Below are 16334 nucleotides of genomic sequence, written 5' to 3' on the forward strand. Positions count from 1 at the left end.
GCTCTATGTTTAGTGGGATAGAGGCTCTATGTTTAGTGGGATACAGGCTCTATGTTTAGTGGGATACAGGCTCTATGTTTAGTGGGATACAGGCTCTATGTTTAGTGGGATACAGGCTCTATGTTTAGTGGGATACAGGCTCTATGTTTAGTGGGATACAGGCTCTATGTTTAGTGGGATACAGGCTCTATGTTTAGTGGGATACAGGCTCTATGTTTAGTGGGATACAGGCTCTATGTTTAGTGGGATACAGGCTCTATGTTTAGTGGGATACAGGCTCTATGTTTAGTTGGATACAGGTTCACCTCTTGGCTCTACTCCTATCCTCAGATAGCTGCTCTGGTCTGACTCTCTATAGGGTGTGTGCCTCAGGTTTTTGTGGCCAGCCAGGGAGCCAGTCAGCCAGGGAGCCAGTCAGCCAGGGATCCAGTCAGCCAGGGAGCCAGGGAGCCAGTCAGCCAGGGAGCCAGTCAACCAGGGAGCCAGTCAGCCAGGGAGCCAGTCAGCCAGGGAGCCAGTCAGCCAGGGAGCCAGTCAGCCAAGGTGCCAGTCAGTTAGGGAACCAGTCAGCCAGGGAGCCAGTCAGGCAGGGAGCCAGTCAGGCAGGGAGCCAGTCAACCAGGGAGCCAGTCAACCAGGGAGCCAGTCAGCCAGGGAGCCAGTCAGCCAGGGAGCCAGTCAGCCAGGGAGCCAGTCAACCAGGGAGCCAGTCAGCCAGGGAGCCAGTCAGTTAGGGAACCAGTCAGCCAGGGAGCCAGTCAGGCAGGGAACCAGGGCCAGTCTCCTGGTGCTTTGTTAGCCGTCTTGTTTTAGAGAGAAATTAGACCCTTTCATTGGCCTTCTCATCCCAGGTGTCTGTTGTCATAACAACCAGGCTAATCAACATTCGCAAGTGAAGTGTGTCTGTTCGAGAGGGTGTTTGAAGAGGAAAATGCCCCTCTTGCTTTGTTCGGCCTGAAATAGGAATGACATTGGTTAAATCTTTTGTTATCGTGTATCCCCCATGCCTGGTCAAAATAAAATATCGCTTCAATTTTATTAATAGTAAAATTCACTCATAGCTGCCCACCGCCAAAATCTGGCAGGTTAGCCCATGAGTTACTTTGTATGGTTGGGTGGATGGATTCCCCCAAAATAAGCCCACATTACTCATAACTAGAGGTGTGACGGTTCACTAAACCCAGGTACGTATTGTGGTTTTGAGGTCACGGTTCGGTTACGGTACAGCGAGGAAATGAAATGCCAACAGTTACTGGAGTTAATTTTGGATTTATTTGGTAAAAGACGCAAAACTAAAAAGCACACTATTTGTGTCCCAAGTTCAGCTTCTGTGACAGCATTCACATTTTCCCTGGCATTGTTTGTTGTGACAGCATTCACATTTTTCCTGGTATTGTCTGTTGTGACAGCATTCACAGTGTTCCTGGTATTGTCTGTTGTGACAGCATTCACAGTGTTCCTGGTATTGTCTGTTGTGACAGCATTCACAGTGTTCCTGGTATTGTCTGTTGTGACAGCATTCACAGTGTTCCTGGCATTGTCTGTTGTGACAGCATTCACAGTGTTCCTGGTATTGTCTGTTGTGACAGCATTCACAGTGTTCCTGGCATTGTCTGTTGTGACAGCATTCACAGTGTTCCTGGCATTGTCTGTTGTGACAGCATTCACAGTGTTCCTGGCATTGTCTGTTGTGACAGCATTCACAGTGTTCCTGGCATTGTCTGTTGTGACAGCATTCACAGTGTTCCTGGCATTGTCTGTTGTGACAGGGATTGCTATGTTGGCCTCTCAAGTAGAGGTCTTGGACCCATTTCGAAATAGATCTGGGGTTTTCACACTCGGATCTGATGTTCATAAATACATTTTTAAATATAGAGACCCATTCCAATCGGACGCGAGGACAAATAGACCAGTTCCGTATAGACCAGTTCCGATCCGAGTGAGGGAAGCAGCAGAAAAGTCCATTTGTAAGCTACTTTATTAATCAGAGCTGATAAAGCACGAGGGACAGATGCTGTAGCAAGCGGAGGGCCTTGCAGTGTGTTTACTGAAACGGGGAGCATGTTTCCCACAGAATTGGGCTACTTGAAAACTATGTCGCGGGTGAAAATCTATTGGTCGCTGGTTGCAGATTTTTGGGCTATTTCTAAATTGCACCTGGGTGCCTGGTAGGTTTATTGTGACCTGCTGCTGCTGACTATCAGGGCGTGAGGCAGGCTGTTGCTGAGTGACTGAGTGAGTGATAGGGAGGGGGGAGGGCAGCGTGTGCGTGTGGACCACAGTCATTGGTGTACCAATCATTATTAGAACCAACACAGCAAAGGAGAACAACTGAGAAATAATCATCCAACCATTTTAGAGGGCGGGAGAGAGGATCAAACCATGTGCTTTCTCTCTGGGTAGGCTTTAAGGGCGTCCCGTACATCCCAGGGACGATAAACAAAATATGTCTGGGACAGTTCTAACAGACTCTGGGACAGTTCTAACAGTCTCTAGAACAGTTCTAACAGACTGTGGGACAGTTCTAACAGACTCTGGGACAGTTCTAACAGACTGTGGGACAGTTCTAACAGACTCTAGAACAGTTCTAACAGACTCTAGAACAGTTCTAACAGACTCTGGGACAGTTCTAACAGACACTAGGACAGTTCTAACAGACTGTGGGACAGTTCTAACAGACTCTAGAACAGTTCTAACAGACTCTGGGACAGTTCTAACAGACTCTGGGACAGTTCTAACAGACTCTGGAACAGTTCTAACAGACTCTAGAACAGTTCTAACAGACTCTGGGACAGTTCTAACAGACTCTGGGACAGTTCTAACAGACTCTGGAACAGTTCTAACAGACTCTAGAACAGTTCTAACAGACTCTAGAACAGTTCACACAGACTGTGGGACAGTTCTAATAGACTCTAGAACAGTTCTAACAGACTCTGGGACAGTTCACACAGACTCTGGGACAGTTCACACAGACTGTGGGACAGTTCTAACAGACTCTAGAACAGTTCTAACAGACTCTGGAACAGTTCACACAGACTTTGGGACAGTTCTAACAGACTCTAGAACAGTTCACACAGACTCTGGGACAGTTCACACAGACTCTGGGACAGTTCACACAGACTCTAGAACAGTTCTAACAGACTCTGGGACTGTTCTAACAGACTCTGGAACAGTTCTAACAGACTCTGGAACAGTTCTAACAGACTCTAGAACAGTTCTAACAGACTCTGGAACAGTTCTAACAGACTCTGGGACAGTTCACACAGACTGTGGGACAGTTCTAACAGACTCTAGAACAGTTCTAACAGACTCTGGAACAGTTCACACAGACTTTGGGAGAGTTCTAACAGACTCTAGAACAGTTCTAACAGACTCTGGGACAGTTCTAACAGACTCTGGGACAGTTCACACAGACTCTGGGACAGTTCTAACAGACTCTAGAACAGTTCTAACAGACTCTGGGACAGTTCTAACAGACTCTAGAACAGTTCTAACAGACTCTGGGACAGTTCACACAGACTCTGGGACAGTTCACACAGACTCTGGGAAAGTTCTAACAGACTCTAGAACAGTTCTAACAGACTCTGGGACTGTTCTAACAGACTCTGGAACAGTTCTAACAGACTCTGGAACAGTTCTAACAGACTCTAGAACAGTTCTAACAGACTCTAGAACAGTTCACACAGACTCTGGGACAGTTCTAACAGACTCTGGGACAGATCTCATACTCTAGAACAGTTCTAACAGACTCTAGAACAGTTCTAACATACTCTGGGACTATTCTAACAGACTCTGGAACAGTTCTAACAGACTCTAGAACAGTTCTAACAGACTCTGGAACAGTTCTAACAGACTCTAGAACAGTTCTAACAGACTCTGGAACAGTTCACACAGACTCCGGGACAGTTCTAACAGACTCTAGAACAGTTCTAACAGACTCTGGGACAGTTCTAACAGACTCTAGAACAGTTCTAACAGACTCTGGGACAGTTCACACAGACTCTGGGACAGTTCTAACAGACACTAGAACAGTTCTAACAGACTCTGGGACAGTTCTAACAGACTCTAGAACAGTTCTAACAGACTCTGGGACAGTTCTAACAGACTCTGGGACAGTTCAAACAGACTCTGGGACAGTTCACACAGACTCTGGAACAGTTCTAACAGACTCTGAGACAGTTCTAACAGACTCTGGGACTGTTCTAACAGACTCTGGAACAGTTCTAACAGACTCTAGAACAGTTCTAACAGACTCTGGAACAGTTCTAACAGACTCTAGAACAGTTCTAACAGACTCTGGGACAGTTCTAACAGACTCTGGGACTGTTCTAACAGACTCTGGAACAGTTCTAACAGACTCTGGGACAGTTCTAACAGACTCTGGAACAGTTCTAACAGACTCTGGGACAGTTCTAACAGACTCTGGAACAGTTCTAACAGACTCTAGAACAGTTCTAACAGACTCTGGGACAGTTCTAACAGACTCTGGGACAGTTCTAACAGACTCTGGAACAGTTCTAACAGACTCTGGGACAGTTCTAACAGACTCTGGGACAGTTCACACAGACTCTAGAACAGTTCTAACAGACTCTGGAACAGTTCTAACAGACTCTAGAACAGTTCACACAGACTCTGGGACAGTTCACACAGACTAGAACAGTTCTAACAGACTCTGGAACAGTTCTAACAGACTCTAGAACAGTTCACACAGACTCTGGGACAGTTCACACAGACTCTGGGACAGTTTTAACAGACTCTGGAACAGTTCTAACAGACTCTGGGACAGTTCTAACAGACTCTGGGACAGTTCTAACAGACTCTGGGACAGTTCTAACAGACACTAGAACAGTTCTAACAGACTCTGGGACAGTTCTAACAGACTCTGGGACAGTTCTGGGACGGTGGATCCAAAAGTCATGCAACTACCGTACATCAAAAAAAAAGACTTTAAAAAAAAATTAGGCTGAAGCAACAAATCAGAACGTTTCACTTAAAATGTTGATAAACTATTATTTCTTCACATTATAAGTGCAGAAATGTGAACATAGCAGTAAGCTATGCACTAATGTTCCAAAATGCAATTAGAGGGAACATGTGACCTATATTAAAATATCTGTTTGAAATTTTGAAAGAGGGGAGATCTACAGATGCAACATGGTTTGCTAATATGACCTGCATTGTGAATGCTGACTGCCTCTGCTCAGATTGCAAGGGTGGGTGATGTGTGCTTCCAATTGGAGATCAACCCCCCCAAAAAAACATAGATATAGAGAAACTAGAACTTAAACATAGAAATAGAAAACATAGAAAAACACAAAACACCCCGTCACGCCCTGACCTACTATACCATAGAAAATCACATCTTACTATGGTCAGGATGTTACAAGAATAAAACTCATGATTGATATCCTCTCTCTCTCTCTTTCATGTCCATCTCCAGAAGGATGGGTGACTGGGACATAAATGTAAAAATAATTTTTAGGAAATAAAATAAGCCAAAAGGCTGTTGGGCCTTTTTGATGTTTATACTCCAGTTGAAAATATGATTATTTTAACATCAATGTGACTTGTATTAACACCATTTCACAATAATTTTTTCTGGAGAAAAAAAAACATGTCTTAACCATTAACTATCAAATGAATTATATAGTTCAGATTAAATCATTTGACGTGATGAACCAATAACAAAGAGTAAAATGCAGAAAACAAGGTGAAGCAATGTTGCCAGTTGTATTTAGATTGTCATTATAGAGACACCTACTGGATAAATATGCCTAGTCCTCTCTTGCTGCGGGTTATTTGTTTTGGTCTAGTTTTCAGACCTTGTTGGCGGGTTTTGAGTGGCGAATATGATAAAAATTTAGCTAAACCTGGCCACCCTGATGGGGAGCAAGGAGGGAGGGAGAGACAGGAACCAACCATACCAAGCCGACTCGTGCTAATAGACTAACTCGGCTAGGCGAACCGAACGAGTTCACTCGCAAACTCCCTTAAAAGAACTCCGCTTAAAAAATGAGAAAAAAAACGGAAATAGTACTGTTTGTCCATCTTGAGACGCCGTAGCCAGTATAAATTACCTCAAAATCTTCTGAATTAATCTTAGATAACTCAAGAAATCTGTCATTAATTTTTAAGTTTTAGCCGAGAAGATCTTAGTCACACGATTTTACGTCTAAGTAAGATGTTTGGTGCAGTATTTCTCAAGTGGAAAAATATGCATGACAATGATTCGTCAGTCTCTCGTTGAATGACAACAAACACTTCAATGAAGAATCCCTACTGTTGACCAATCACCGACGAAGGGGCGTAGACTTCGGCCGAAAAAACCTTTGCGAAGACCTAAACGAAACAAAAATGTTGTCATACACTATATATACTGCTCAAAAAAATAAAGGGAACACTTAAACAACACATCCTAGATCTGAATGAAAGAAATAATCTTATTAAATACTTTTTTCTTTACATAGTTGAATGTGCTGACAACAAAATCACACAAAAAGAATCAATGGAAATCCAATTTATCAACCCATGGAGGTCTGGATTTGGAGTCACACTCAAAATTAAAGTGGAAAACCACACTACAGGCTGATCCAACTTTGATGTAATGTCCTTAAAACAAATCAAAATGAGGCTCAGTAGTGTGTGTGGCCTCCACGTGCCTGTATGACCTCCCTACAACGCCTGGGCATGCTCCTGATGAGGTGGCGGATGGTCTCCTGAGGGATCTCCTCCCAGACCTGGACTAAAGCATCTGCCAACTCCTGGACAGTCTGTGGTGCAACGTGGCGTTGGTGGATGGAGCGAGACATGATGTCCCAGATGTGCTCAATTGGATTCAGGTCTGGGGAATGGGCGGGCCAGTCCATAGCATCAATGCCTTCCTCTTGCAGGAACTGCTGACACACTCCAGCCACATGAGGTCTAGCATTGTCTTGCATTAGGAGGAACCCAGGGCCAACCGCACCAGCATGTGGTCTCACAAGGGGTCTGAGGATCTCATCTCGGTACCTAATGGCAGTCAGGCTACCTCTGGTGAGCACATGGTGGGCTGTGCGGCCCCCCAAAGAAATGCCACCCCACACCATGACTGACCCACCGCCAAACCGGTCATGCTGGAGGATGTTGCAGGCAGCAGAACGTTCTCCACGGCGTCTCCAGACTCTGTCACGTCACGTCTGTCACGTGCTCAGTGTGAACCTGCTTTCATCTGTGAAGAGCACAGGGCGCCAGTGGCAAATTTGCCAATCTTGGTGTTCTCTGGCAAATGCCAAACGTCCTGCACGGTGTTGGGCTGTAAGCACAACCCCCACCTGTGGACGTCGGGCCCTCATACCACCCTCATGGAGTCTGTTTCTGACCGTTTGAGCAGACACATGCACATTTGTGGCCTGCTGGAGGTCATTTTGCAGGGCTCTGGCAGTGCTTCTCCTGCTCCTCCTTGCACAAAGGCGGAGGTAGCGGTCCTGCTGCCGGGTTGTTGCCCTCCTACGGCCTCCTCCACGTCTCCTGATGTACTGGCATGTCTCCTGGTAGCGCCTCCATGCTCTGGACACTACGCTGACAGACACAGCAAACCTTCTTGCCACAGCTCGCATTGATGTGCCATCCTGGATGAGCTGCACTACCTGAGCCACTTGTGTGGGTTGTAGACTCCGTCTCATGCTACCACTAGAGTGAAAGCACCGCCAGCATTCAAAAGTGACCAAAACATCAGCCAGGAAGCATAGGAACTGAGAAGTGGTCTGTGGTCCCCACCTGCAGAACCACTCCTTTATTGGGGGTGTCTTGCTAATTGCCTATAATTTCCACCTGTTGTCTATTCCATTTGCACAACAGCATGTGAAATTTATTGTCAATCAGTGTTGCTTCCTAAGTGGACAGTTTGATTTCACAGAAGTGTGATTGACTTGGAGTTACATTGTGTTGTTTAAGTGTTCCCTTTATTTTTTTGAGCAGTGTATATATACAAAAGTATGTGGACACGCCTTCAAATTAGTGGATGCGTCTATTTCAGCCACACCTGTTGCTGACAGATGGATACAATCGAGCACATAGCCATGCAATCTCCATAGACAAACATTGCCAGTAGAATGGCCCATACTGAAGAGCTCAGTGACTTTCAGCGTGGTACAGTCATAGGATGCCACCTTTCCATCAAGTCAGTTTATCAAATTTCTGCCCTGCTAGAGCTTCCCCGGTCAACTGTAAATGCTGTTATTGTGAAGTGGAAATGTCTAGGAGCAACAACGGCTCAGCCGCGAAGTGGTAGGCCACACAAACTCACAGAATGGGATCGCCGAATGCTGAAGCGTGTAGCGCGTAAAAATCGTCTGTCCTCTGTTGCAACACTCACTACCGAGTTCCAAACTGCCTCTGGAAGCAACGTCAGCACAATAACTGTTCATCAGGAGCTCCATGAAATGGGTTTCCATGGCCGAGCAGCCGCACACAAGCCTAAGATCACCATGCGCAATGCCAAGCGTCGGCTGGAGTGGTGTAAAGCTTGCTGCCATTGGACTCTGGAGCAGGTGAAACGCGTTCTCTGGAGTGATGAATCACGCTTCACCATCTGGCAGTCACAGCAGATGAATCTGGGTTTGGCAGATGCCAGGAGAACGCTACCTGCCCCAATGCATAGTGCCAACTGTAAAGTTTGGTGGAGGAGGAATAATGGTCTGGGGCTGTTCCAACATCTAGTTGAAAGCCTTCCCAGACAAGTGGAGGCTGTTGTAGCAGCAAAAGAGGGGACCAAATCCATATTAATGCCGATGATTTTGGAATGAGATGTTCGACGAGCTACCCCACAACAATAAAGGACCAGGCTACCCCTCAACAATAAAGGACCAGGCTACCCTTCAACAATAAAGGACCAGGCTACCCTTCAACAATAAAGGACCAGGCTACCCTTCAACAATAAAGAACCAGGCTACCCTTCAACAATAAAGGACCAGGCTACCCTTCAACAATAAAGGACCAGGCTACCCCTCAACAATAAAGAACCAGGCTACCCTTCAACAATAAAGGACCAGGCTACCCTTCAACAATAAAGGACCAGGCTACCCTTCAACAATAAAGGACCAGGCTACCCCTCAACAATAAAGGACCAGGCTACCTCTCAACAATAAAGGACCAGGCTACCCTTCAACAATAAAGGACCAGGCTACCCCTCAACAATAAAGGACCAGGCTACCCCTCAACAATAAAGGACCAGGCTACCCCTCAACAATAAAGGACCAGGCTACCCCTCAACAATAAAGGACCAGGCTACCCCTCAACAATAAAGGACCAGGCTACCCCTCAACAATAAAGGACCAGGCTACCCCTCAACAATAAAGGACCAGGCTACCCCTCAACAATAAAGGACCAGGCTACCCCTCAACAATAAAGGACCAGGCTACCCCTCAACAATAAAGGACCAGGCTACCCCTCAACAATAAAGGACCAGGCTACCCCTCAACAATAAAGGACCAGGCTACCCCTCAACAATAAAGGACCAGGCCACCCCTCAACAATAAAGGACCAGGCTACCCTTCAACAATAAAGCAAGAAAGGCAACCCCCACCTTAGCCAGCAGTCTGGCAACACAACACAAAGATAATCTGCATAACTGTTGGGAAAGGGTCATCCAGGGACACCCCCCTCCTCCATCTCCCTAGACATGTCATCCAGGGACACTCCCCCCCCCTCCTCCTCCCTAGACATGTCATCCAGGGACACCCCCCCCCCCCCCCCTCCATCCTGCATTCACAGGATTCAATGCAATTCAATGTTAGGAATTTCATGACCAATATTTTATTATCTGAGTAATGTTTTGTCTTTCCTACTTGTTGAACACCTTGCATGTTATTGTGGGAGAACATTCAGAAAGACTGTTGTGTCTCATTGCAAAATGTTGTATTTTGTGCTGCAGGTTGGTTTTGACCAGTTCAAGAATGCCCTGATTCTGGTGTTATCAACGAGCATAGCAGCAACACCTGAACCCAGTCAGGAGACAACACCTGCTTCTCTATCAACAGGTAAGGAAGGAGTGGAATTGTGAAAGATGTCACTGTTCAACAGTATAGCTTCCTTGACTCACAAACCCTCATTGTTCCTTGATCTCACGTCCTCTGTCTCCCAAGCATGTGACCTCTCTCTCTCTCTTGATAATGCCTTAGCTTTTAGTAGAAACCTGCACCGCTCTGTCAACAGAGCTCAATGCTTATTATTGGATGTACAGTGGGAAGAAAAAAGTTATGTGAACCCTTTAGAATTACCTGGATTTCTGCATAAATCGGTCATAAAATGTTATCTGATTTTCATCAAAGTCACAACAAGACAAACACAGTCTTCTTAAATTAATAACACACAAACAATTATCATTTTCCATGTCTTTATTGATCACACCGTGTAAACATTCACAGTGCAGGGTGGAAAAAATATGTGAACCCTTGGATTTAATAACTGGTTGACCCTCCTTTGGCAGCAATAACCTCAACCAAACGTTTTCTGTAGTTGCCGATCAGACCTACGCAACGGTCAGGAGGAAGTTTGGACCATTCATCTTTACAAAACTGTTTCAGTTCAGCAATATTCTTAGGATGTCTGGTGTGAACCGCTCTCTTGAGGTCATGCCACAGCATTTTAAATCGGGTTGAGGTCAGGACTCTGACTGGGCCACTCCAGAAGGTGTATTTTCTTCTGTTGAAGCCATTCTGTTGTTACATCTGTTTAATGGGTTGTTGTCCTGTTGCATCACCTAACTTCTGTTGAGCTTCAATCGGCGGACAGGTAGCCTTACATTCTCCTGCAAAATGTCTTGATAAACTTGGGAATTCATTTTTCTGTCGATGATGGCAAGCTGTCCAGGCCCTGAGGCAGCAAAGCAGCCCCAAACCAGGATGCTCCCTCCACCATACTTTACAGTTGGGATGAGGTTTTGATGTTGGTGTGCTGTGCCTTTTTTTTCTCCACACATAGTGTTGTGTGTTCCTTCCTTCCAAACAACTCAACTGTAGTTTCATCTGTCCACAGAATATTTTGCCAGTAGTGCTGTGGAACATCCAGGTGCAAACTTTTGCAAACTTCAGACGTGCAGCAATGTTTTTTCTGGACATCAGTGGCTTCTTCCGTGGTGTCCTCTCATGAACACCATTCTTGTTTAGTGTTTTACGTATCGTAGACTTGTCAACAGAGGTGTTAGCATGTTCCAGAGATTTCTGTAAGTCTTTAGCTGACACTAGGATTCTTCTTAACCTCATTGAGCATTCTGCACTGTGCTCTTGCAGTCATCTTGCAGGACGGCCACTCCTAGGGAGAGCAGCAACAGTGCTGAACTTTCTCCATTTATAGACAATTTGTCATAACGTGGACTGATCAAGACTTTTAGAGATACTTTTGTAACCCTTTCCAGCTTTTTGCAAGTCAACAATTCTTAATCTTAGGTCTTCTGAGATCTCTTTTCTTCGAGGCATGGTTCACATTAGGCAATGCTTCTTGTGAATAGCAAACTCAAATTGTATGAGTGTTCGAACTGTCATTGTTGCACATATGGTACGGAACATGGAATATGGTACGGAACATGGAATATGGTACGGAACATGGAATATGGTACGGAACATGGAATATGGTACAGAACATGGAATATGGTACGGAACATGGAATATGGTACGGAACATGGAATATGGTACGGAACATGGAATATGGTACGGAACATGGAATATGGTACGGAACATGGAATATGGTACGGAACATGGAATATGGTACGGAACATGGAATCAATGTATTATCTTTGACGTGTATTTAGATTCCTATGACCATACAGTTTGGGCGTCTGTTCTGTCTCTCTTGAAAAAGCACTGTATAAAATGTAGAGTCCTTAAGTGCCCTGTTTGGGTTGTGATGTAACACAAGCTGTACTCCTGTGTTCAAACGGTGCTGGCTGTTCTGTGTTTACAGTCTGGCTCTCACCGGATCAGATGTATTAAGCCACCTGAGTGTCAGTGAGGGCAGAGAAATTCAACTACAGCCCTGCCAGGCAGTGTGACAGAGAGGAGAGGGGGGAGGGCGAGGCCAGGCAGTGTGACAGGGAGGGAGGAGGGGGGAGGAGAGGGACTCCATGGGGGGGAGGAGAGTGGAGGAGGGAGGCTCCGAGGAGGAAGAGGAGGGTGACTCCAGGGAGGAAGAGAGGGGAGGAGGGCGACTCCTGGGGGGAAGAGAGGGGAGGAGGGTGACTCCAGGGAGGAAGAGAGGGGAGGAGGGCGACTCCAGGGGGGAAGAGAGGGGAGGAGGGTGACTCCAGGGAGAAAGAGAGGGGAGGAGGGTGACTCCAGGGAGGAAGAGAGGGGAGGAGGGTGACTCCAGGGGGGAAGAGAGGGGAGGAGGGTGACTCCTGGGCGGAAGAGAGGGGAGGAGGGTGACTCCAAGGGGGAAGAGAGGGGAGGAGGGTGACTCCAGAGAGGAAGAGAGGGGAGGAGGGTGACTCCAGGGAGGAAGAGAGGGGAGGAGGGTGACTCCAGGGAGGAAGAGAGGGGAGGAGGGTGACTCCTGGGGGGAAGAGAGGGGAGGAGGGTGACTCCAGGGGGGAAGAGAGGGGAGGAGGGTGACTCCAGGGGGGAAGAGAGGGGAGGAGGGTGACTCCAGGGGGGAAGAGAGGGGAGGAGGGTGACTCCAGGGAGGAAGAGAGAGGAGGAGGGTGACTCCAGGGAGGAAGAGAGGGGAGGAGGGTGACTCCTGGGGGGAAGAGAGGGGAGGAGGGTGACTCCAGGGGGGAAGAGAGGGGAGGAGGGTGACTCCAGGGAGGAAGAGAGAGGAGGAGGGTGACTCCAGGGAGGAAGAGAGGGGAGGAGGGCGACTCCAGGGGGGAAGAGAGGGGAGATGGGTGACTCCAGGGGGGAAGAGAGGGGAGGAGGGTGACTCCTGGGAGGAAGAGGAGGGTGAATCCAGGGAGGAAGAGAGGGGAGGAGGGTGACTCCAAGGGAGAAGAGAGGGGAGGAGGGTGACTCCAAGGGGGAAGAGAGGGGAGGAGGGCGACTCCAGGGAGGAAGAGAGGGGAGGAGGGTGACTCCAGGGAGGAAGAGAGGGGAGGAGGGTGACTCCAGGGAGAAAGAGAGGGGAGGAGGGTGACTCCAGGGAGGAAGAGAGGGGAGGAGGGTGACTCCAGGGGGGAAGAGAGGGGAGGAGGGTGACTCCTGGGCGGAAGAGAGGGGAGGAGGGTGACTCCAGGGAGGAAGAGAGGGGAGGAGGGCGACTCCAGGGGGGAAGAGAGGGGAGGAGGGTGACTCCAGGGAGAAAGAGAGGGGAGGAGGGTGACTCCAGGGAGGAAGAGAGGGGAGGAGGGTGACTCCAGGGGGGAAGAGAGGGGAGGAGGGTGACTCCTGGGCGGAAGAGAGGGGAGGAGGGTGACTCCAGGGAGGAAGAGAGGGGAGGAGGGCGACTCCTGGGGGGAAGAGAGGGGAGGAGGGTGACTCCAGGGAGGAAGAGAGGGGAGGAGGGCGACTCCAGGGGGGAAGAGAGGGGAGATGGGTGACTCCAGGGGGGAAGAGAGGGGAGGAGGGTGACTCCTGGGAGGAAGAGGAGGGTGACTCCAGGGAGGAAGAGAGGGGAGGAGGGTGACTCCAAGGGGGAAGAGAGGGGAGGAGGGTGACTCCAAGGGGGAAGAGAGGGGAGGAGGGCGACTCCAGGGAGGAAGAGAGGGGAGGAGGGTGACTCCAGGGGGGAAGAGAGGGGAGGAGGGTGACTCCTGGGGGAAGAGAGGGGAGGAGGGTGACTCCAGGGAGGAAGAGAGGGGAGGAGGGTGACTCCAGGGAGGAAGAGGAGGGAGGAGGGTGACTCCAGGGGGGAAGAGAGGGGAGGAGGGTCTCCAAGGGGGAAGAGACTGGCTGTGAATGAACTTGGGCTTTGGAGTAACGTTGCACTTATCTTGGCGTTACCTTGCCAAAAGAGAGGGTAGAGAGAGAGAGGAGGCAGGTAAGACTTATTTAAGAAGGATTACTAAATCGGTGCTGTAGAGTTAGAGAGCGGTCAATCAGTGTTAACTTTTAGGACCAGGTAATCACTCTACCCTAAATATGACTTCAAATCCCTGTCAGTTGAGCTAATGTGTTCTGAGTCAGTCTGTGTCTGATTGGAAGTGAAAACATTGAAAGCCCGGTGTCCGATAAAGGTTTTGTTTTGTTCCTCTTGACAGGACAAAATGTAGGTTATTAAATGATAAACCTTTGGATAAGTAGTGGCAGGAGAAAATAGCTAGGTTTAGACGTGATTTAATGACATTTTTATGGACCATTCTCATCACCTTCTCCTTCTCCACAGACTCAACAGTCCAAGCTAAGTTTGTGCGGGGTAGTAAACGCTACGGCCGACACTCTACACCAGAGTTCATAGACACCATCACAGACTTCTCAGAGGTGATCAGCTCAAACGCTACAGGACAGCACCCAGAAGGTCATGAAGACTCTACTGGGCCCAGGAAACGTGAGGTAAACACCTACCTACTGTGGAGGGAGGGAGGGAGGGAGGGATGGGAGGGAGGGATGGGAGGGAGGGAGGGAGGGAGGGATGGGAGGGAGGGAGGGAGGGAGGGAGGGAGGGAGGGATGGGAGGGAGGGAGGGAGGGATGGGAGGGATGGGAGGGAGGGATGGGAGGGAGGGAGGGAGGGATGGGAGGGAGGGAGGGAGGGAGGGATGGGAGGGAGGGAGGGATGGGAGGGAGGGAGGGAGGGAGGGAGGGAGGGAGGGAGGGAGGGATGGGAGGGAGGGATGGGAGGGAGGGAGGGAGGGAGGGATGGGAGGGAGGGAGGGAGGGAGGGAGGGATGGGAGGGAGGGAGGGAGGGATGGGAGGGAGGGAGGGAGGGAGGGAGGGAGGTACTAATATTCATCACCTCAGTTTCAACTCTTGCTGTTACTCTCCACACACGGTGTCACCACGTTCTACCAGAACCATCGTTATTGGACTTCGGTTGTCCTTTTACTGCCAACACACAATGATAAAGACATGGAACCTATTAACTAAATCCAGTCGATGCAATATTGTTCTGCATGTTCCATGATCTCCTCTCTGCTTTCTACGTGTCAAGCACTTTGACTGTGGATTATAGATACGTCAGACAACCTCAGGAGCTGTACCAGGAACTGTCTGTACCACAAGGCTGCTTTGTGGAGACGGGCCTAGACCTCAGGGCTACCTGCTGTCCTTGTCTTTCTCTGTCCTTATCTATCTCGGTCCTTGTCTCTCTCTGTCCTCGTCTCTCTCTGTCCTCGTCTCTCTCTGTGTCCTCGTCTCTCTCTGTCCTCGTCTCTCTCTGTGTCCTCGTCTCTCTCTGTGTCCTCGTCTCTCTCTGTGTCCTCGTCTCTCTCTGTGTCCTCGTCTCTCTCTGTCCTCGTCTCTCTCTGTCCTCGTCTCTCTCTGTGTCCTCGTCTCTCTCTCTCTGTCCTCATCTCTCTCTCTCTCTGTCCTCATCTCTCTCTCTATCCTCGTCTCTCTCTCTGTCCTCGTCTATCTGTGTCCTCGTCTCTCTCTCTGTCCTCGTCTTTCTCTGTGTCCTCGTCTCTCTCTGTGTCCTCGTCTCTCTCTCTGTCCTCGTCTCTCTCTCTCTGTCCTCGTCTCTCTCTCTGTCCTCGTCTCTCTCTCTCTGTCCTCGTCTCTCTCTCTCTGTCCTCGTCTCTCTCTCTGTCCTCGTCTCTCTGTGTCCTCGTCTCTCTCTCTGTCCTCGTCTCTCTCTGTGTCCTCGTCTATCTGTGTCCTCGTCTCTCTCTCTGTCCTCGTCTTTCTCTGTGTCCTCGTCTCTCTCTGTGTCCTCGTCTCTCTCTCTGTCCTCGTCTCTCTCTCTCTGTCCTCGTCTCTCTCTCTGTCCTCGTCTCTCTCTCTCTGTCCTCGTCTCTCTCTCTCTGTCCTCGTCTCTCTCTCTGTCCTCGTCTCTCTGTGTCCTCGTCTCTCTCTCTGTCCTCGTCTCTCTCTGTGTCCTCGTCTCTCTATCTGTCCTCGTCTCTCTCTCTCTGTCCTCGTCTCTCTCTCTGTCCTCGTCTCTCTGTGTCCTCGTCTCTCTCTCTGTCCTCGTCTCTCTCTGTGTCCTCGTCTCTCTCTGTGTCCTCGTCTCTCTCTCTCTGTCCTCGTCTCTCTCTGTGTCCTCGTCTCTCTCTGTGTCCTCGTCTCTCTCTCTCTGTCCTCGTCTCTCTCTCTGTGTACACGTCTCTTTCTCTGTCCTCGTCTCTCTCTCTGTCCTCGTCTCTCTCTCTGTCCTCGTCTCTCTCTGTGTCCTCGTCTCTCTCTGTGTCCTCGTCTCTCTCTCTGTCCTCGTCTCTCTCTGTGTCCTCGTCTCTCTCTGTGTCCTCGTCTCTCTCTCTGTCCTCGTCT

General features: G+C 48.8%; 1 protein-coding gene across 3 annotated transcripts in view; it reads left to right on the forward strand.

Annotated features, from left to right (window-relative positions):
* nin (ninein (GSK3B interacting protein)) overlaps nt 1-16334 on the forward strand; it is a 99865-nt gene that overhangs the window by 29153 nt on the left and 54378 nt on the right. For all 3 annotated transcript variants that reach the window (XM_029730903.1, XM_029730904.1, XM_029730905.1), the window contains 2 exons: nt 9911-10016; nt 14293-14459. In XM_029730903.1, the coding sequence (XP_029586763.1) occupies nt 9911-10016; nt 14293-14459 (273 nt within the window). The remainder of the gene's footprint in view (nt 1-9910; nt 10017-14292; nt 14460-16334) is intronic.

The sequence above is a fragment of the Salmo trutta genome, chromosome 33 (genome assembly GCF_901001165.1).
Source record: "Salmo trutta chromosome 33, fSalTru1.1, whole genome shotgun sequence".
Classification (NCBI taxonomy): domain Eukaryota; kingdom Metazoa; phylum Chordata; class Actinopteri; order Salmoniformes; family Salmonidae; genus Salmo; species Salmo trutta.